The sequence below is a fragment of the Amblyomma americanum genome, chromosome 6, assembly GCF_052857255.1.
Source record: "Amblyomma americanum isolate KBUSLIRL-KWMA chromosome 6, ASM5285725v1, whole genome shotgun sequence".
Lineage (NCBI taxonomy): Eukaryota > Metazoa > Arthropoda > Arachnida > Ixodida > Ixodidae > Amblyomma > Amblyomma americanum.
In genome coordinates, this window is record NC_135502.1 from 26,320,932 (window position 1) to 26,344,138 (window position 23,207).

At 47.0% G+C, this 23,207-nt stretch overlaps 1 protein-coding gene across 1 annotated transcript in view; it reads right to left on the reverse strand.

Annotated features, from left to right (window-relative positions):
• The window catches only part of LOC144136464 (nose resistant to fluoxetine protein 6-like), a 31,208-nt gene extending 20,377 nt beyond the window's left edge, over positions 1 to 10,831 (reverse strand). Inside the window, exons 1-2 of the mRNA XM_077668807.1 lie at positions 9,818 to 10,831; positions 1,936 to 2,147 (exon numbers count right to left, since the gene is read on the reverse strand). Coding sequence (XP_077524933.1) covers positions 1,936 to 2,147; positions 9,818 to 10,211 — 606 coding nt within the window. The 5' untranslated portion in view covers positions 10,212 to 10,831. The remainder of the gene's footprint in view (positions 1 to 1,935; positions 2,148 to 9,817) is intronic.
• Between the last annotated feature and the right edge of the window lie 12,376 nt (positions 10,832 to 23,207).

Here is a 23,207-nt window from a genome sequence, read left to right on the forward strand (position 1 = left end):
TTCACCGTCCTGCTGGGAAGTGCGTAGTTGGAGCTTAAAAGGCGCAGCTTAGCGAATTAAGTTTTGCGTTTCTTCTCGCGTCATTAAGGGTGTGTGGCATTGAAATCACGTTGCTTGACCTATACGTGGGTAGCATAAACATCCAGTACTCTTTAACTCGAAGTCCTTCGAGGCTTACAATTCCCTTTCAAGGCACAACCATGGTCTAGCTCACCTCCATTTTATGTATGTTTTATCGGTTTTAAGGTCAGGAAATCTTTCTCTAAGTTCGGGTGCGTTCAACTTCCGGCTCTTTTTTATATTACATGGTGCGGGTCTCACACCAGCCGACAGTCGCTACGTAGAGACATCTTCCAGCGACCTTTTTCATGTTTTTTGTTGTTGTTGTTGTTCTTTGCTGAATGAGGTCAGGCTCATAAGCTGCAGCCTAAGCAAAAGATATACTTTCGCATTAATTCATTTCTCCAATAAATAAGCCACTGACCATACCCGCGCAATTTCGGGCAAATTTGTGTTAACAAGCCAAACGCTAGGCGAGACAGCAACAAGGGCATTCGCACGGAAGCGAACGGAAGCCCCCGAGCGGGAAGCATATATATTTGCCGCCCATCAAAGGTCAGCGAAAGTGTTTATTTACCATGCAGTTGGCAAGGACAACAGCCAAGGAGCACGCTTTTTGCTCTTACCCCATACTCTACAAGGAAGTTCTGAGATCGTATCGCAGTCTGCCTTGCAGGCCATTGCGCCGGCTAGACGGATCCGAGCGCTGATAGTGTTTCGAAATAAAGCAAGGCACCGCCGCGTCTGCGCCTGGATTCAGTGCCGCATGCCGTTACCGCATAACGTCACATAAGGTTTACAAACGCGGAATTCAAAGGCTGATCAGGGTCTCTTATTTTTATTCTTGTGAATATATAGCGCTTTCAGGGGGCAATAAATTGCTTCGAAAGAAGATGCAGTCTAGAAGGTTTCGTGTTGCTCAAAACCGCATCAAAGAGCCTCAGATTTGTTCACAAGTTCACGCTACTTAAATTTGCTTGAAAAACAAGTGCTCTTGGCAGTTGTCGTGAAGTAAAACTAGCACGACGTAAGTTCAAGTGATGGCAGTAGTCGAACAGGTCCAAAATTTGAGAGCGATCAGTGTGCCGTTTCTGTCTGTTCTAAATTTTTTCTTTTGGCGCAACCTATCCCGCACGGGCTTCCCTCTCTAGTTGTTTGGTAGTTGCGGCACTGAAACCATTGCGCGTACCCGTCGTAGCTCGCTGCGCTTCGGAAAAAAGTGTACTCGGCGACAAGAACGAATCAGAGATAACGCGTAATAGAACCGCCACAAATGATTGGTGGTTCTATAATGCAAGCGAGGCTCTTTTATTGCTTAGATTGTGTGCTGCTCTTGGAATGAGCTTTTCCATACCAAGGATGTATACATTTCTGGCCGTATAGTCAAGACATGAACAAGGATCCACTGTGTTGGCTGCGACAACCGATATTTTGGAAAGTATCGCACTCTCTCTACTCTTACCAAATATTCTGCCACCTGTTCTGGACTAACCAGAACATCGGCAGCATTCTTCATTCAAATAAAGGGCCCCACAAAACAGTTTCTTCTCTCATTTAGAGCGAGCAGTCACTTTATTGTTAAGATTAATTATTTCCCGTTCATTCTTTTTAGATCATGGACGAGACTAGCTGTTATGAAAGCGGCTACTTTCTGCTCAAAAGAGTGCTCATTCCCAACGTTATTCATACACTGATCAGCAGCGCGCCGCCGCAAAATGCCTGAGCCAACTACTCCTCCTAAAGCCCTGCATTCTTTAAAGCATTGTTGTGGACACCCAAGTTCATTCTCGTTCAGCAGTACATTATACGACAGGCTGAGAAACTTCGCTTGACGCCTGCAGTGAAAACAATAATCAAACGCCTTGTTGAACTCACCCGCTTGTTGGTCATGAGGAATGCTGGCAGCATGTGGTCGAAGAGGGAGGTGTCGTTGACCAGCTTGACGTACATGTTGCAGTATTGACCACTCACTTGCACGTGACCAAACTGGTCGTGCACCACCGTCTCGACGCACTCGTCGTACGCGCCGATGTCCGAGATGGTGCCCTGGAACAAGCCCGTCGGGTACTTGCCGCTTGCGTCAATCACTGCGCACCAACGGCGAAGGGGAAGAATGGGGAACGTTCAGTCACTAGGAAACTGAGATCTTCCTCTCGCGGCGGGAGAAAGTGTTCGAAATGGCAAACACCAGAGCTCTAAAACGATTGTGCAACAGCAGCGCTAGGGGCGTGCCTTAGGAATGCACTGCAGCGCGCAATTAGTTGTATAAACTTATACTGTATTTTCTAACTGCCAGATTTTGTAATTTAACCTCAATATTTACTCAGTTAATTTAAATTGGCTACTACGTAGCAGGATACTTCTGAATGCTCAGCTGCAAGAGGGTGTACTCGTCAATAAATTTTAACTAAAATTCTAACAAGAGAGCGGCACAGAAAATACATAAGGAAGGATGCCGATTACAGTTATAATGGCCAATCTAGAGAGCACGCACATTGAAGCCTCACGTGTTGCAGTGTCCAGTTAATGCGTACAGCAAACATGAAAGTATGGTTAGCGTGAACATGTTTCGAACACGCTTTGTGCCCGCAAAATTATAACCAAGAATACCAAGTTACCAAAAAATGCCAAGAAATATAACAAAAATACTGTCCTGGATTTTATTTTTATTTTTTACAGACATGGCCATAAAAATGATCGATATACCCAAGGGCTATTACGCAACGCCTTCAGCGTTAGTTGATATCGCAGATCTTGAGGTTTGCAGCATTCGCTGTTATAGTTATTTGCCCGCGGGAGAGTTACACAAGCGCTCGAAAGCAAGGTCAAGCGCAAGAGCCCGAAGCATCCGGTCACCATTATTCATGCATGGCAACCAACTAAACGGAATGTAATAGCGAAACCTAGGGTCTGGCCTTCGGATCCAAGAGGCATGTGCCATGCACGGCGAGCCCTGCAGATCGGTAGATATAAGAGTAAGGCAGCCAGGGCTCTCCGTAATAAATATATCTACGTTTCTTGTCAGGGGCCAAATCTCGCTTTGCAACGCCTCCTCAGTACGAGACTGTATAGAAGCACTAGCCCACATCAATACTATGCTGCCTATTTCTTGTCTTCGTCGTTAAAAATCGCCCAGCCGCAACAATATTCGATCCGATCCTTCACCTTGCAGCAAATAGTTTCGGTTCCGGTCGCTTTCCGTCACCTCCGCATATATCAGGATAAACCACATCGCAGCGGTAAAAACCAGATTCTATTTCCAACGCCCACGCTTGTCACGTGTACTGCAGGACCGATGTCCTTCTCTTCCTGGCCGCTATTACGCGGCCGTTTTCAATCAAGGAGCTTCCGTCACTAGGCCCGACCGTTTGTTTACATGCCCCACAGATACGGCAGTTGAGCGTCCTTCGCTGCTCAACGACTATCGCAGACTTCGCAGTCGTACGCGGAAACGGCAGCAACAAAGACCACACAGCTGCGAGGGGTGGGCATTTCGCGTTTTCCTTTTACTGTCACAACGCACGGGCTGCCTGGCCCCACAACAGAACGGCACAGCGCGTGCGTGACTTTGGGTGCGCGTTCGAGGAAACGCGAATTACGATGTTCACGCACCGCAGAGCAACTCGTCCCAGACGCCGGAGACGCAGCTATGGAAAGCTTCCGATGCGCTCGTGTCTCCGGCGGAGTCGTTTAGGGCGCACATTTGCGGAGACGACTGTCCACATTTTGGCATCATGTAAGCGCCAGTAGCCATCCGTTCTTCGTGGCCTCTTCTAATGTTCCTTTCCTCTTTGGCCTCAGCTCGGTACCCGAAAGCTTCGAAAGCACTCTTTCTTCTCCAAAGTGGCAGCGCAAAAAATAAAAATAAAAATGCCAGATTTCACATCCTGGAGCAGTGCTTCACATGGTGCCGTTGCGCTGTGCAGCGTTCCGGACATCGGTCATGAGCCCATATAGCGAATAAGCTTTTGCACTAAAACGTGGCAGCCTTTTTGGATGTCACAATTGGCGCAAGCACAGTTCTCAGTGGCCGAATCTTCAAAACTGTTCGGTCGTTGGAACTACCTGACTTTCACTGGCGCCTTGGCCATCCTACACTTGGCTATCATGATTGCCGGCATCGCACGGGTGACCCAGCGATGGACCCCTTTTCAGTACAGTGAAAATAGCGAACTTCCAATGCTTCTGAGAAGCGCTTCTGTTTCCTCTGGAACCAGCGAAAACGAGTTTCTTTTCTAGCGAACAAAGGCCCTAGGTACATAACCCCGACTTCATAAAGAAACAGTGTTTCATAATACGTCGCACTCATAGAAGGTATCAGCGCCAAGCATTTAGTGACCTTGCCTAATTAATCTCAGTACGCTTTGGGTATTTAAAGCCTCAGTGAAAGTGCCCAGGGCATACTGCTCAAGACTAAGATGTTCCAGATAATAGTGACGGCATTGGCTACCTATAGCAGCAGCAAAAGCGAGAAAAGATCCCGGCTCTTGTTGCCTGCAGGCGTGTTTATATAAGGTTAAAGAAATAGAACTCAGAAACCTCTGTATCTGTTAATACAGACGATGAAAACATCATACGTAAGAAAGACGAAACAAAGACTCCTTGGTCGAAACTTGATTGACTTTGAGGAAAGGACTGATCGCCTGCCTGCCTTGCTTGAATCTACAACGGAAGTGGACAGAAGCAATGCTTCAATAATGTTCTCTTTCACACTACTCGCGGCCAGCTGCCAGGCTTCTCATTTTGCGTAGCGATGATATATCAAGAAATCAATTGATGAATATTCGAGGATAATCGCTGAGCGTATACCATGACTTTTCTCCCTTTGGAAACAACGACTAATCAGCTACCCACTGGAAAAATTTTCAGGAGTTTGCAGCTGCGGTTTATCGCTCTTAGTATGTGAGGCGGAAGGAACTGTTCCTGTTGTTTATTTTTGTTCTTGATGATGCTGTTGTTTTTGTTTTGTGCAGATATGGGACAGTCTTCGGGAAAAATTTTCGTCTTTAACTTCATACATGGTGGGTTGCTCCCATTCATGTTACTTTTTTTTTCGTTTTATGGCAAGACACCACACCTATCGCGCGCTGTTCACCTCATGACCTTTGAAGAACCGTTGTCCCAAAGTGGTTATTGAGTGTATGTGATATCCTGGTTTATTTTGCTGTGAGAAGGTGGGCTGTTGCTTTACACAACCGGCATGGAAAGAAAAAATAAATAAACGACTTCTGACCGCGGGCCTCTATTGCAAGTCAAGTGCGCTTAATGCTCCTCCACTCTATGTAAAAATTGTTCAAGCCACTTCGCTACCAACAAACGCAGCCACCGGAGTACCCGCTTGTCTCTCTTCGCAGCCTCTCCTCCAATCATTAAGTTTGGAGATGACCGATTTTGTAGCCCTGTGACATCGCCGACACAGGGCAGTACAGCTTTCGTACTATCGGCGAAGACTCCACATATGCACATTTTGGTGTGTTCTTTTTTTTGTTTTCTTGTTGCGTGCTGGTGTAATTCAACACTGCGAAAATGCTCACAACTGTTCGCACCGAACGCTGCACAGCCGTTTCCCAAAGAAACAATTATCGAATTTAATCTAATCTAGCAACACTCATGACCTCATGAGGAATGTTCGTTGATGAACCTTTGCAAGAAATTGTAAGCAGGCCTTATTGAAATATGGCTCGCATTTTGACGGAATAACATGCGACGACGCGTTGCTTTCTTTCCGCTACAGCCTTCGAACCCCGACCAGATTCAAGGAGCGCAATGTAACAGCCTTGCTCGTATGACGTAACACTAATTACGAACGTTACCGCTACGTTTTACGGAAACAAGGTCGCTACGTCCGTGTCGCGCAGGCAGCGTCGTTATCGGTGCTTTAGAAATGGAAAGGCTATATTTAAATGCGCACCTCTTCGAGGAGGTGAACGGGTATTAAGGCTTACCTTACCACTGGCTTAGCCAGAAGCAATATGACATGGAGAAAACTGCAGGAACGGAAGTAAACATAGAAATGCGCGTGAAAGAGAGAGAGAAAAAAAGAAAGAACAGCTTGAACGATTGATATCTCGATTTCCTTGAGTACGAAAACGAGGGCGTGTGGAGCTCCGAACATTTCTACCGGGGCTGGCCGAGCCGTGAGGTAAAGGCCTCTTGTTATCTGCTGCACGTTATCTTACCGAATGCCAGCTCATTTCGATATCTGGCGATACATCTCGCAGCACTTTCTACGGCGCCCGCTAGTCGCGGTTCTCGTGTCGACGCATATGCGATGCGATCACGCGTTCACGCTCGAGGAGCTAGCTCGAGGTGGCGTAGCGGCTAAAGACCGCCGTCGCTTCTGGCGTAGCGCAAGCCTGCGTAAGGAGCAACGTTGGTTCGGTTAACAACTGTCAGCACGCTTCAGCTGCCTTTAGCCCGTCAAGCCTACAGCGCTGCTGAATTTTCAGCTCGGTATTTGCTCCGTTCGCAGAAACTGCAGAGACCACTCGAGACGCTCGAAACGGCTCACCGGCGCCATAGCTGCTGGACACCGTATTTGGATGCGAGTAACGCTCAATCGGTGGCGCCTTAGTCGAAATGCCCGACCATGTCAGATACGCAAAGAACACGACATGCGAGTTGTTCTAATGACGTGGCAAGCGTGCTTTCTCTGTTAAAGTCCGGACTACGAGAAAGCCAAAATAAAGTCACAGCCGAGTCGAATGCCTTGAGGTATTTTTTTCCTTGCTGGCGCTGACGCGCGTCGCTTATGCATAGTAGGTGTAGGCCAGCATTCGTTTCACCCGAGTGCCGCTATGTGCAGCCATTTTTTCGAAGTGGACGACTCCGCGCCAGCATTCGCTTATGCAGGCCCTGTTTTCCCGAAGAAAGCGGGAGAAAAAAAAAACAGCTCCGCATCCGTCTCGTTTAGTGGCAGTGAAAACACGCGAAGTGGTACGCTTTCTACGGGAGGGGTCCCCTTCCGTTCCAAGCATTTGAAAAGCTGCTGTCGTTCCACTTGGCAAGCAGCGGAGCTTGGGCGAGATGAATGGCCAGCGTCTGTATGCGACAATAAGCGCATAAGCGCGAAATGACTTCTGCGGTGCTACGCAGTTGCCGGTGCGCTCGTGGGCTGAAGAGATGTAGCAGGTTAAGACTACGCAGAGCAGCTAGCTAGAAGAGGCAGTTTGTCAACAAGCTGGCGGAGGCGTGACATGTCCTTCAACCATCCCCATTCCCCCTCCTGTGTCAGGACAGGTACATGCCGAAATACGAAATGCCAGAAGGACTAACGCTACTTTAAGCCGTGTGGTTCGTATAATGAAGATCCCGCTTAGTTTTATATATAGGCTTACTTAGAACACAACGGAATAGGGATGCTGCTATTTCACGAATCGGCATTTGAATGCAGACAATGGATACAACATAAATCGACCGGCCGTATGGCACCTAGTTCCCGAAGAAACAAATACTCTCGCATTCACAGCTTACATTGGAGTTACCTATGCGGCATAACAAGCACCTGAATTGCTAAGCGACACGTTACGATGGAGCTAGCGGCAAGGTCTGTGGGGGATGCTTTAATGCCCAACGCCTGTACCAAAGGTATTTTTCACTACTTTTCTGCCTCGTAAGCCCCGCGTGAAGGTGAAAACACACTTGTCATGAATAACAGACGCGCAATTTGTATAACGACCCCGCCGCGGTGGCTCAGTGGTTAGGGCGCTCGACTACTGATCCAGAGTTCCCGGGTTCGAACCCGACCGCGGCGGCTGCGTTTTTATGGAGGAAAAACGCTAAGGCACCCGTGTGCTGTGCGATGTCAGTGCACGTTAAAGATCCCCAGGTGGTCTAAATTATTCCGGAGCCCTCCACTACGGCACCTATTCTTCCTTTCTTTCACTCCCTCCTTTATCCCTTCCCTTACGGCGCGGTTCAGGTGTCCAAAGATATATGAGACAGATACTGCGCCATTTCCTTTCCCCCAAAACCAATTATTATTATTATTATTATTATTATTATTGTATAACGGTATGCCATGAGTACTGGTATGCACGTGCCTTTATCTCGCGAGCATGGCCACTTTTAACCGAGTGTGGGAGCTAGACCCTGACTTTCTCTTTCCACAGCTACACGTTTTACGGTAGCGTCTAGCGGCTATTCTGATCGTTTGGCAAGCGTTGCGGCATCGCGGAAGAATGCAGACAAGCATTCAAAAAACCGAATCACGCGTTGCCGCCAATTTCTGTACACATTCTTACAATCCCGAGAGCATGTGAAAACTACTATTCTTCGTGGTGACTATTATCTTCTTTGTTGGCGTCATTCGAGACTGTATTTCTGTTTTCGTTTTCGACTTCTGTAGATTGCACGCACTTCGGTTCACAATCTTTCAATTCACATTCTTTCACTTTCTTTGAAAGGACGTAGGACGTCAATTCAACATAGCGTGGTGTTTCGTGAATCGCTGACACAATAAATTTCCTAAACTTATGTCGTAGGTCAAACTTTGGTATTGAAATAGCGCATATCCAAGACAGGAAACGGAATGACAATTAGCGAACTCGGGAGGACAGAGCTCACTCAGACAGGGCAACAAGCCGACGATTTCGACCTGGGGTATTGCGCAGATTGAAATGCTTAACATTTGTTTATCTTCATTGCATGTTAATTTTTGTTTTGTGTTTTTTCTGAACGAGCAACTAAAATCCTCTCAGCAGTTAGATACGTTAATGAAACAAGACATCAAGGCCTGTGGCACTCTTGTGTTTATATTTTTCACTATGCCTGATTAATAATTTATTTATTATTTACTTGCATCCATCCGTAGTGCCCGACAACATTAGCAGCACAGAAAGGCAGGCGCTCAAATAAAAAGGAAAAGCTGCCGGCAAACACAAACGCGTAGAGAGACGTAAACTGTCATTGCGTGTCTTGTAAGTACTTTGTTCGGCCTGTGTTTTTCTTGCGCTTTCGGTAAACCGTGAAAACAGCCTGTGTCCCACTGCTGACCTCCGAATGCGAGGAAATCTTGCACACCTTGAAAAGCCTCAGAAATGAAAACTCGGGTCATTCGCCGCATCACCTAGATCTGCACGGAATTGTGCAATGAAGCCATGCCTGTGCACTTGGATATTTCATCGCTCGTTCTATAGTCCTAGCAATAATTATACCCATACTTTCGTTCTTTACGGATCACCGCGGGTGCTCCCAAGAGCAGCTACAAAAAGTTCAAATTCCGAAATGCAAGCTCTTACGTTCAAATGCACATATTATTCATAGCGCCCTTCCTTCGAACAGGCTGCTTCTGCGCCGGGCGCTTTACGTTGTATCCTAAGGGCCATGTGGCTGCGATGCTTCTAACATGACCGTCACCGCCGGCTCACTAACCGACAAAATGCGCCAAAGATGCCTTACCTAGCGCTCATATGTGTCCTAATACTCGTTTCCAGTCATTTACATGGAATATTCGAGACGCTAGCTATACGGACTGCCGCGAACACAGGTAACACGCTGCTTCTCCTTCAAGCTTCTACTAAACTGCCTATCATTGGTTATGGCAACACGTTGGAAATTGCTCTCAAGATAATTAGTGTTCAGCCGGGTTGATGTGCTTTAGAGTGCTTTCATAAAGATGCATGTGCCAGTGACATCCACAGATCTGAGTCTGAAGGTTTCTAGACACGCCTTGGCGGATTAGCACGGACCTCCGATCACCCATTGCCCGCACGCACCCTCCACCCGCAATAAGCATACCATGCTGTAAAGTACTCACGTCTCACGGCCCATGGCTCCAGGTTTCTTACGTCCCGCATGAAGCGCAGCATGCCAATGGTGCAATCTGGCGATATCTCTGTCCTCATGAGGCGACGCATCAGCGGCGAGCCTTCCGCGGACCGCATGGCTTCGGCGATCAGCTTCCGGGCACGATCCATCATATTGGGCGCACGGGTCGTCGTGGTCGTCGTTGTGCTTGGTGTCGTCGAGACCCAAGCTTCCGTACCTGAGCCGATGTCGGCTCCCGCTGTGACCGCGCGGCCGATCTCTTCAGCTGCTGGCACATCCGTGTCGATGTTGGCCGCCCGTGCCATGTGTCCGCACAAGGCCAGCATCGCAGCGATCACGATGGCCGAGAAACGACAACCGCAGCTCTGACGTGGTACGCCCATCTTAGCAGGCTGTGTTTGCGCTCTCGACGTAGTACACACACTCTGCTCCGATGCCGCCGTGCGGCTAGACTTCTTGAGTATCTTAAAGATCTTTCTGACGTTTGTCCGTAGCCTGCGAAACTAACGGCAAATCCGGCGGCTTTCGGATGGTGCGGGATGAAATTCGCACCGCTTCGAAACTGCGGTTCTCCGGGAGCGTTTGCGAAGAAGAGAGCACACTAGTGATGGGGGAAGAGCGGTAGCACGTGTTCGCGTACTCTTCAGCAGTCTGGCAACGATTGAGGTCTCGTCCTCGCTACGAGCAAGGTGAATACGCCACTGCACAAGCGCGGCGCTCACCGCTCACAAACTGTTTCAAATTCCGAAAGCTCGAGGCCAGGGAATCTCCGCAGGGACACAGGTTGTGCGAAGCGGCACGTTCTTGAATATAACTTCCTGCGTTCCGTCTTTCTTCCTTTGTGGCTTCTTAGCTTCTTGCGTCTTCAGGCTCACCTGGCCCCCGCCAGCGTCTGTCTCGACATTCACTCCTCACTAGAAAAACGGGCCGCCGCCTCCACTCGCCAAAAAGCGCCCACTGAATACTCTTGTCAAATGCGCGTGCGTTTTAAGCCAATTCCCTCTTCCCTGAAAACTTTTACTCGCCATCTAAAAGCGGAGGGACACAGTCTCCCTTACACACACTGACTCGCTCTCTCTCCCTCTCTTCAGTTTGGTTTTGTTGTATGTGTTTTCTTTCACAATAATAGGGGCTCCACCTCCTCCCTCATCTAACCTTCTAGCCTTCCCAAAACCCTCAACTCTATTTTTGTACAACGCGTCCTCCGCTTCGCTCCGTTATGGTCCGGATTACCCATCTACTTGCGTCATAGCTGCGAGAGAATCTTCAAAAAGCCAACGCCTCTCCATCTACCAAGGCGACCAAGGCAGCCGGTGCGAGGGTCGCAGAGCGATGACGGAAAGAGATAGGAGAGGGCGAGCGGTGATAAAGAAGGAGGAGGGTATTCGTGCGGACGCTACTGGCGCGATGACGAACGCTCGGTCTATAGACGGCGCGCCCTCTAAACGATCGACGCCGGCCACTGCTGGCCTTGGCGCGATTTCAGTTGCCTCCCAGAACGCCTCGCGTGCTACCGGGACAGCAGTTGGAAAAGCAAACAAAACAAACAGAACGGGAGAACAAGAGGCAGAGTCTAATTGAAAAGAAAAAGCGCAATTTGGAGGAAAATTTGACAGCACAGTGCAGCGCCCTTTATAGAAAATGTGATGTTCCGAAGAAAGCATAAAAACCATGGTGCTGGCAGAGGAAAAGGAGTAATAAAAAAAAAATAGCACGTACCGAGCTAGTTGGTTGTTCATCGTGAAGCAAAACAGCGGAAACTTCACATAGCACACAGAAATACAGAGCCAGTGTCTCGTCTTCCCTTTCTGTGTCCTTTTGGAAGTTTGCGCTGTTTTTCTTCAGAATGAGAAGACTCTAACTGAAAGAAAAACGGCAATAAAGAACCAGTGCAGCAGTGGAAGGACGGATAATTATGCACATCAGTATGTGCATGTTTATTTTGTTAATTCTTTAGTAGCATCGCATAACCTACCACCAGTCCTGCACATCACATTGCGAGTAACGATGCAAAGAAAGAAAGAAAGAAACAAAGAAAGAAACAAAGAAACAAAGGAAGAAAGGAAGGAAGAAATAAAGACAGAAAGAAAGAAAGAAAGAAAGAAAAGAAAGAAAGAAAGAAAGAAAGAAAAAAAGAAAGAAAGAAAGAAACAAACAAACAAAGAAACAAAGGAAGGAAGGAAGGAAGGAAGGAAGGAAGGAAGGAAGGAAGGAAGGAAGGAAGGAAGGAAGGAAGGAAGGAAGGAAGGAAGGAAGGAAGGGTTTTTCCACATTAGCATGCAACTTATCATTATGTGCATGTTCACTTTGTTAACTTTTTAGTATCATTGCATGACCTGCCACTAGTCCAGAGCATTACATTGCAAGTAACAATAGAAAGAAAGAAAGAGAGAAAAAGAAAGGAACAAACAAACAAATAAAAGAAAAGGAGAAAGAAAGAAAGAAAGAAAGAAGGAAAGAAAGAGAGAAAGAAAGAAAGAAAGAACGGAACAAAGAAAGAAAGAAAGAAAGAAAGAAAGAAAGAAAGAAAGAAAGAAAGAAAGAAAGAAAGAAAGCTCGTCATGCGGCGGCTGTGCGCTCGGCGCCGACATACGCGGAACCGATTGCACCGGCTGGAATGTCCGACGCGGCAGCTCCCTCTCAAGCAGCGCCTGCGTCACTAGCCCCTCAGCTCCTACCCCGCCCTCCCTCTCTCCCTGGAATCTGGAGGCTGACCTCGGTAGTTTTCGTCCGGCCGTTTACCGGTGCCCGCCCGTCCGCACGTGCCCTTCCCTTCCGCCCGGAGGGCTCGTGTTTACCTCATGGGCAATGCCGCTCACGGGTGAGGCAGCCGGTCGGGACCGCTATGATGTGGCGACCTGGCCAGGCATCTCCCTTCGCAGGGTACACATCGCTTAAAGTTGTTTTCTCGTGAACTCTTAAAGGGGTGTAGTGAACCTGACAGCAACCGAGTGGGCCGATCTCACGTAGCGCGGAGACGGAGAATTATGATGTCTCTGCAGCACAACGCATCGTAGGAGCCGTTAACTGCGTAAGCGAAGCTGCGTTGATATTTTTGATCTAGATAACAGCAGTGAGCCCAGTACCAGCCTTGGGAAAAGTCAATCCTTTTATATTAAGCCAGATGCGCGAGATAACTGCAAGCGGCATCGTGATTATCTAGGCTGAAAAAAAGCGCATCAACAGTCTTTTAATAGGACTAGTCCTCCCATGTAATGATTTCTTGCTGTAAGCAAGTCTGTTGCAGCTATTAATAATTCAATAAACAATACGAATCTTTGAGGGAGTGCTTTGTGCAATATGAGTGTAGCGGAGAGCATGTTTTCTCGGAAAATTGCCCCCGTTGCTACTGCAATAGAGGCCATACGCAACAATTCTGGACAAAGGCATTTTTCAACAGGAAATAGGTTATGAACGAAGTTTTTTCATTTATTCTAAGGTTTCACTATAACAATCGATGTAACTGCAGATCTCCCTTCGGCAGACTTGCATTTTTTTTTGCTATTAATGCTTTTGCTATGGTCAAAAGCGTTCCTCATTGGTTTCCTCTGCCAGTCTTAACGGCTAGTTGCGAGCAATCATTCATCTTCGAGACTGCGAGAATAAACCCAGGAGAGAGAAAGGGCCAGAACTTTCATTGAAAGATTTACCATCACGTTAAATTTTTGCCTAGCATCACATTGCAATAATCCATTATTCAAAATTTCCAAGAATGTTGGGCATCCTTGGACGCTTTAAAGACTGCGTTGTCATTCTCGAGGTGTTATACCGTTCTCTAAATTAGCCAACGCACTTACAGCCTTAACTGAATAAGAGCAAAAGCTCTGTGACGAGCCTTCGCGCGCTATCTGTCATCAGTGCACCACACTTCATCATTTCAGACTACGTACTTAACCAGGTCTGAATCACGTGTCGCTGCTTCAAAAATGACGTGCATAGTGCACTTAAACTCCATATTAGAACTAGCGCACTGACCGTGGGTTTTGTTGTTGTTTTTTGTTTTTATTACTGCGACTGAAGCCTTTCGATGTAAAGAAGGAAACTAAAAATACAAGTAAACGTCGTGTTCCGGAAGGAAGCCAAGTAACGTTTACGGTGGGGTTCCCAGATCCAGCCTTCTTGATACCGGGGTCGACTGCGAGGCTATCCACATCGAAGCCAACTTGGCTGCAAGGCGCGCCGAAGCGGGGAAATCCAGAGTTGATGATCCGCGTCTACGCTCAAAGCCATGAGCAGTGCAAAAGGTGCAGGAGTGGCTAAGGGCCCGTGCCAATATGCCAGCCACGACCAGGTTGCCTGCCGTAATTTACGCGTAGCTCCTGTTGTTTCGAATTAGATGAACGGACGTTTCTAATCTCCGACAGCACCAACTTACATCTGAGCGACACAGCAGCGACAGGCCTCAATTTGACTTCGCGCACCACTGGTTCTTCGACATTCCCTCTGCTTTCCAGCGGAGCACTACAGGCACCGCTTCGCAGGGGCGGTCTCATCTGGCTCCCAAAAAAGCCCAGACACGTAGAACGATGCGTTAGGTTTCTGCGAACAAGTGCGTCATTGCAGCAGCCAGCAATTTTTCATGACAGAGGGAGCACGGTAAGGGAGAGCACTGACGTTTGCCTGGCTATTGAGCTGGGGATGTGGGGCTAAAACTGTGCCATTATATGGGACGTAAACACACTTCTGGGAGCTTTGTAGGGCAGTTTTACGCCCGCCTCATTGTAGCTGTGAGGGCAGTGTGCTCAGTGACCTGGGTTTCCCGGAGAGCTGCATGTTTCGTGCGCGCGTGAGCTGGTGTCTACGATACGTGAGCCATGTTCGCTGGCACTTGCGCCTGTATAATGAAGGAGGTCAATAAAACATACGAGTCCTCCGGGATACGCTTTGCGGCATACTGACGATTATGGCCGGGAGAACTTCGGTCACCTCACAATAAGACATAAAGTATATGGTATTAGGTTATGGTGGGCTTATTATCAAGTATATAATTTGTGTCACTGCTCTGATGCAAGCGATACCACAAATAAATAAAAAGAAAAATGCCAGAGACGTGCGGAACAGACAGGGGGAGCAGGTAACAGACAGTTTGCGTTCTGTTTCAGAGAACAATGCCTACCTACCGCAGCACTTTACCCGGTACTGACATTTTAAGGGAGTGCCTGGAAATCCTGGAAGCGGTTTTTCACTCGGAGGTTTGTTACTGGTGTACACTATGCAGTTTCCAGAAGAGGGGTATCTTTCCTAGAACATTACATCTGGGAGAAGGTGGCTGTCGGGCTGCACCTCGGGATGTTTTTTTTTAGAAGTATTAATATAATGAGCACAAAGTCGAGTGCAATGTGCATAAGGCCGGGAAAACTTGTCGCTATGCAATTTATGAAAATTGATTCACACACAAATTGAGCATGTGTAATATATTTACGTGGTTCTTTCATATGTTTTTAAATGGCAACAAGCAGTATATAAATAGGTCACAGCTACCTATCAGCATTCGATGTAATTAAACCTGCGCCTTGACTCTCATTTTTATTATTTAAAGGCATCCAGTGGTTCTCCTTCTACTATATACTTTAGCAAGGAATTCTTGAATGCGCTTCAAGGCTCTGGTAATATCCATATAATCAACTCTGACAGGCAACCCCCGCATGGGAATAGCGTTATCCGGAATTTGGGGCAGCTCCTAGCAAGCGCCGCTAAGCCTTGCGGTCTATGACGCGTGAATGGGAAAAGTCCGGTTTTTTGGTATAACTAATCCTACAGATCACGGGCTGAGTTTTTCTACTTGATTTAGCTCCTAGGTGATCTCTTACACATTTAGACGGGGCTCAGTGACTTTCCTAAAGTGTTTTTCAAAACATTCAAAGTTTAAATACTGAGCGTCTATAAACGGCAAAAATTCGGAGGCATTTGTTGGCAAAAACACGATTGATGAAGAATCTACAGCTGCAATCGCTGCAGCGGCTTCAAGTATACCGGGAACTGGGTTCTCTACTGATGAATGTCGTTTTTGTTGAAGCACAGCGGAAATTGTAAAAATTGTCATTTTCACAAAACGGTTACACCAATCTCACACTTTGGAGCTATAAGTAGAGGCTGCACTTTCCGGCAGAAAAAAAAAACTATACAATTATATATGCCGATTTAAATTTTCGAAATTTGATACGTTCAATATCCTTGGCATGCACGCCGGAGCAAGATGGCTGTAGAGCAGCAGTGACACTAAGTCAAAGAAGAAAATTAAAAGATTACGAAAGCCAGGCCCGTGGTAAGGCGGTGGCCCCTTATAAAATAGTCTATAGACTCTCTATAGACTTCTTATAGACTATGTTGCTTTTTTATAGATATTTCTTCTTGTCTATTCATAGTCTATAGAGTGTCTAGATAAATGCCTACTATAAGTGCATGGCCATAAGTCTATAGGCTGTCTACAGGGTTTGTACTGTCTTCATACTAGTCTATAGGAGTTATCTATAGACAGTCTATATTCATTATAGACAGAGAGAGAAAGAAAGATGGACGGAAAGGCAGGGAGGTTAACTAGGGGACGCTCAGCATGCTACCCTACACGTGGGAAGGGGACGGAGGGAGCGATATAAAAGGGGGAGGGGATAGGGAGATCACTTTTCCATGTGTCCCTAGGCCATTACGAACAGAGTGCACAGGACACACGCTGAAAGTTTATAACATTGACCTTCAAGAACTTTAGAAGCGCATTCATAGCTGTCCTCTGCGATGAAGGTTTAGTCCAAGACCCCGGAATCTTGGCTTCTGTAAGCGGACGAGGATCTAAGTGGCGGAGAGTTGCACCGAGGAGGACACGCTCACAGAAGTCTATGGACAGCCTATAGGCTGCGTAAAGAAATTTTTGCAAGGGGCGCCGTCTAATTAGCGCAGTTTCGCGTTTTCTGGCATTGCTTCGCTACCTTACACGCCTCCCAAGACCGGGAAGCTCCATCTCTTGGCCGTCTTATAGCGAAGCACTGTTTGTTCGCTGCCATCGTCCACTCATGGCAGTTACTTGGTTGGGTAGGTTGCTCCACTGCATGGAAGTACACCGATGAAAGCCAAGCATAATCGTCAGGACAACGTGTCGTGTTTTGGGTGTCGCGTCGGTTCAGCGCCAGCTTCAAACGCTGCCGTGAACAAGCCGACCACGTGCTTCCCCGTTCCCTAGCCCAATCTAGCGCAGCAACCCAACGATGGCATGAAACCCAGCTTTTAGAAGTAAACCTGAAGCTGCATTTTAGCATGACTATTTCATCATTTAAGCTCGATTTTTTTTTTACCTGCGGAAGCACTTCTTTCTACAAGCCCAGCCCAACCAACTTGCCCAATCCTTTACGCCCAGCCCTAAGTTTTACCATTTATGATTTAATTACTGACAAATGGACAGCTCGGGCTGACAAAAACGGCAACATAAACTATAACTGACTTTAGACACCACAGGAACACAACGTTATATCAGAAAAAAGTAAGCAATACTCACCGAAAAAAAATTAGAGAAAAGAGAAACTGCGTTCAGAAATAAATATTTAAAAGGACGGCTGATTTTTAAAAAAACATAAAAACCGAGAGCTCCAACCCCTTGCTATAAGCCATTGAGAACACGCGCAAGTATGCATTGCGTATACGTGCGCATACGTGATTGTTTATCTCATGCCAGTCGTGATGCTATTTTCCTCAGGGACATACTTCAGCAGACTCATAAAAGAACATTGAGGTCACGCCCAGCACTATAAGATGTCTGCCTGTAATACAGGGCTCAATGATGCCGTGTGACATTTTTGCGCTCATAGGACTGTTTAACCCGCAGAAGAGCCTCATAATAAATAGACGTATGCTAGAGTGGGCGCCCAGAAGAAATAAAAATAAAATTGCATGCCCAGCCCGCATCGCCTAAGGCACAACGATCTGATGAATAGACGCACAGAACCACCGCGTTTAGGCGCGTCGTTCTTGAGGTAGAAGTGCACTTCGGTGCGGGCGGTATATGCTGCGAAATGCCTCCCGCATGCGTGCGTCTCAATGATACGTGCGTCTCCCGGAATTTTGATGTGCGGGTGGAGTGATAGCCTTATGATGGGCTGAGGATGTATGGCGGTTCGCAGAATTCGAACCGGGTAAACAAGTCTTGTGGGGAGTCATTGTCGTCCTTTCGTGCAATCAAGATAAAGAAAGTCGCACCGTAGCCGAGTGGTCGGACGTTGCACCGCACTTTGATAAAGATGGTCTCAGATTGAACTTGGATACCACCACAGATTATTTTTTTCTTTAGAACGAAAAATATAGCCGTTAGCTTTTTGTCAAGTGCTGCGTGATGTGCAAGACAAGAGAACAAGACAGCCCTATTCCTATTTCTTCTTTCATCGTTTCGCCTGGATAGCTTAACTGTAAAATTTCGAATACGTCTAAAACCATGCTTGTCACCACATTTATCGTCATTTACATAGCTTTTTGATATGGACATGCCTCAAGCACAGGTGAATAAAAAGAAAATAGAATAAACGGCTGTCCATAGCTGCATATTCGACACGGCACAAGCGCCCTACATTGCTAGCTACCGTAGCAAGAACTAGAGCGGGGGTGTTACGAGAAGACCCTGCAGAGAAACTCAGCTCCAGGAGATGGTCTCCTGGCGAGTCCCAGCATATTACATTTTTTACTTGCAACTTTTTATTTAAAATTTGGTCTATTAGAGACATAGGTTGTCCTTCCCTGGTAGGGTTTACTCGAATTTCAATATCCGGATATGGACTCTAAATAACACCGCTGAGACAGCTATAGCTCACGACATTCTATACAAGAATGCGTTAAAGTCTATTGGTAAATCTGATATTGGCTGGCATCCTGCGCTTCCCAGTTAAGTATCGCAACCACTTCGCAAACATGGCTGCTCGGTTTCCATCTGAGCACGCCGTCTCTTGATTCTTATTCTTCCTTTTCTAAAAATTGCGGGACATTTACCTATCAATCCGGTATGGCTAAAAGTTTCCAATTTTAGTGGACAGAGAGTTCGGTTCAGTGCACCGATGAGCAACTGTGTCGCAACAATCTGCGCAAGCTGCAGATGTCTGGTTGATTCTTGCTTTGTGAAAAGAGCGAAAGCAAGGTTCACACCTGTCGTTCTTTATTCCCCATTATAAAAGATCGGTAACCGTGGCGCATATAAACGCTGACCGCTGACGTAACGTGTTCTTCTCGTTCAACTGGTTCCGATGCCACACTCGCTCAGCATGCCACGGCATCTGCGAAGACGCGCTGACCGGTACGTACGCTCAGAAACTTGGCGCACGTCCATGACAGAGAGGTGTGCACGTGCCATCTTGACGTCACTGTACACCAACCACGTCACTGAGATATGCATTGACGCGGTTGGTAGACAGTACTACCTCGATGGAAAGAAACGCGAACAACCCGGCGCCAACACGCCCCGCTGTTGGAATTTATTTTCATCGCGCTTTTACTTGTCTGGTACGAAAAAGACGTTAGAGTCGTCCTATAATGTATCCTGGACGAGACTAGGGTCTTTTTGCTATCACCGAATTAAAAGCGCAGTGAAAAGAAATTGAAACAACGGAGCGTGTTGGCTCCGGGTTACTCGCGTTTCTTTCCATCGAGGTAGTACACAGGCAGTCATTTGGTACAAGCGTCAAATTGTTAAAGTTGTTAACGCTGACCAGTTTCAGAGGCGGCCAGTAATTGTCGTCGAACTTCGGAGTGGATGGTTTAAATAAAACAGCCGAGACATCGAGGACGTGACGCGAAGCAGGGATAGCTGAGAAACAGCACGAACATCAGCCGATGGTTATTCACTAGCGCAAAAGGAAACAAAACAGTAGCTGAAAAAGTATGAAGTAAAGAGTATATTTCAAAAATCTGCGCTGATCTAGAAATTGAATCGTACATCTCCTGCAATATCCAGAGCAGTTACTGTCAGGTGCCGGTTCCTAAGTGACCCGAAGTCGCCTTTCTTGCTTTTATTCTTTTTTGGTGGGGGAAAGAGGGGGGGGGCGCTTTGGCTGAATCATGCTTTTATGCGCCTGGTTCAACGTTTACTTCGAAGCATTGTCACTACTGCTATGAGCTTAGAGTAGAAAAACCGGACTTCTGCATGCAAAATTCGGGTTCGTCATTCTGCTACCTAGTCTATGAAGTGCACCGAACTGCTGGCTCAGCCACCGGGCAATGGCTGTCTGGTCGGTAACTGAGGCCCTCTGAAATGGTTACTGCGGCATTGAGAAATGCTATAGGCCTACACTTAGGCAACATTAAGGCATTCGTAGTGAGGTTTCTATCCGTTTCGTCATTTATGACACGAGGTGCGTGATGTTAAGATGATGCAAGACAGCGCGCGGTACTGCATCTATATAGCTACCGAGATGCGACCACGACCCATGATTGCTGGTAGCTGTGCAATCTTGACGCGCGTATTGCTGTAACAACTAAACCTTCCGCACAAAGTGAGCTGTTGTACCCCTGCCGGACATAAGCATCGACGAAATCAGTTGCAATTTGTATGGCCTTGAACTTATGCAAGTAACAAGAGGATTATTAGCAGTATTAGAGGAAAGAAAAAATGCGGGTTATTTTATAAATCTGTACAGGAAATAAACTTGCATGTATACTAGACATATTCATTTTTCATCGCTGCCCACCGCTTTAGTCAAGCGCACCATTAATGGTGCACAGAGGACAACTACATTCATCTTTCGTTCTCAGTAAAAATGAATTGCATGCCTCTTCCTGGGTACGTTGATCTTTTTCCAGCACCAAAAGACGCATTTATTGCTGACAAACTTGCAGTAAATAAGTTTGCCATAACTCGTTTCGAAGTTGTGTGAAAGTTAATGGTGGTGCAGCCGGTGTCAATGAGATTGGTGTCAAAATACAATGCCCAAACATGCAGTTTACTTGCAGAGTGAAAATAGCGCATTTGTCGACGGAATGCGATAATTTATCGATAACAGCCAACTTAAATTTGTCCTCAGTGTCTCTTTTTAGTTTAAAGATGCCACGATTATCAGCACAATAAAATAAAATTGTTTTATCGAGCTTATAAAACAAATTGCCGTAAAAAAAGAGCACTCACATTGTCTCCAGCTCTCAGCCGAACCCGATGCCTTCTTTTAAACATAGCGTCGCCTTATCAGGTAGTCAAAAGAATTCAGTTTATCAGGTGCCCCAGTGAGGTCTAATATTATGTGAACAGGGCTTCAACCAAGTTGAGCAGTTTTGAGCTTGCATGTCCGCATAAGTAATGATCCAGGAAGTCAGAGGTGAGTAAAGAAAAAGATTGTACCTCCTTTATATTCCTGTTCTTTGTTCTCCAGTGCTCCCTCACCTAACGTTTCAACAAAGGTAAGTACACGGAAATAAGCCTTCATTTAAACTACTTATCAATCAACAAAAGTTATCTAGAAGGCACGTGGGAGGTCAGATAGCTCAATTCCCTCTCGGATAACGTTATGGAAGGGCTGCTGATACATTTTGCGCCGTTGTGGTAAATATAAAAAGCTTCCATTACCTTGCGTGTTAATTTATTGTTATGTCGGAACAGGATGCGCGTGTTCTTGTAATCGGGAACACATTGGCACTTTTTGCACTGGAAAAACGCATGGGCAAGGGGGTCCCCTTTACCTCTCCTTTCTGCATGATCCTTTTCATGCCTGCATTGGCATTGCCTGCTGTGGGAGCCTGTGTGAGACAGGGGGTCATTTCTCCTAGTGTTTTCATGCTCTATCAAGCGTTTGTTAACGCACCTGCCAGTCTGGCCAATGTACATGGCACCACAGGAGAAGGGGACCTGGTATACCACCCCTACCTCGCAAGGTATAGATGGCGAAATATGACGCACCTGACAAGCATCCCTCTTCCTCTTGCCGTAGTGCCTCTGATTGACCTGTTTGCACATTGCGCTATGTTTTCTAAGTGCAGAAAAGACGACATCAACGTCGTATCTGCCCGCAACTTTTTTCAGCCCATGTGACATGCAGTGTGCATACGGGACCACAGCCGGCTTTTTCTTCTTTATGGCTTCTTTCGGCTGAGCCCCATTCTTGAGCTGCCTAAGACGTTTCTCCGCTGCCCTGGAAATGAGTTGATCTGGGTACCCGTTCACACGCAACCTGCCTGTTTTCGCAAAAAAAAAAAAATCATCATTTTGCCCTTGTTTGGGTCCCAAGAGTCGAGCGCTCCAACAACGATTGCCTCGATGCTGCCCCGCTGGAATTTTCGCAGCAGGTACTGGCGCACGGGTTCATACTTGACGACCTTATTCTCCCGTGCCGCATCGAAAACAGTTTTGCGATTGTCAAACGGGCATGTGACGTCAATGACAATCGCCGACTCCCCTCGCACCAGAACGAGGTCTGGCTTGAGGTTAGTCGTTCCCACGGGACGATTCTCATGGGTGATTGTGAATCGCTTCTTCGCGGCCGCTTTCAGCCGGTTCACGATCTTGTTGTGCCGGGTGGTGTAGGTGGCACTCTGACGCATGCATGTGGCAGAGCACGTGGGGGAGGGTTTGCTTACTGTGCCCGCACGCTCTGTGCCGCTGGTCGCTTGCACGCACCCACGGCCTAGCCCCGTTGAGTGGCAGGAGGTTCGTCTGTATTCCTAACGTCACTTAGCCCTCTGACATCCCACAAAACTTACTGCTTCCTCGAACAGCACTGCCAGGCTAGCTTCACTGGGTAGGGTTCTAGCATTACACGTTGACAGGTTCAGTTTCTAATGGCGCTTTTGTCCGAGTCCAGAGATTCTCAGCCCCCTGCCCCGAAAAGAGTGGGTTGTCAGATCTAGTCGGATGCTAGCTTGGTTATTAAATTCCATCAACACTCGGATTTTTATTTAATGCAATGTCAGTAGAGTTCCCGTCAGGAGCAAAATTCGGTGTTGATGTCACGAAATTTGTTGATTGGTCGAGAGGACATGTTATCTTGTCATGTCATCGCAACCCGCCCACCGTGGCAGGCGGAAACCTGGCCACTGGTTTGTGAGTGACCTGCCTGCTGTGGCAGGTGGCAATTAAATTTTTTATTGGTTGAGAGAGGTCACGTGACCTTTTGACGACATCACAACCTGCCTCGGGGTATGATCAACCCAGTTTCTAGACAGCTACCTAGATAGCATCAGAGTTGACGTCAGGAACAACCCACGCCCGTTTATGGTCATAGCACACTGCTGCAGCTAGCAATCCCAATGTGGCGGTTCACTGACCCAAAATTGCAAAAACACTGTCGCAAACAAACGCAGAATTCGCAGCAGAAGCTGAGACGAACATGAAATCTAATGTTATCGCATTCCGCTTTTAAGCGGACTTAAGCGACCCAGTAGTTTTCTTTCTTTTTTTTCGGTGGAGAAATGCGCGGCACCGGAAT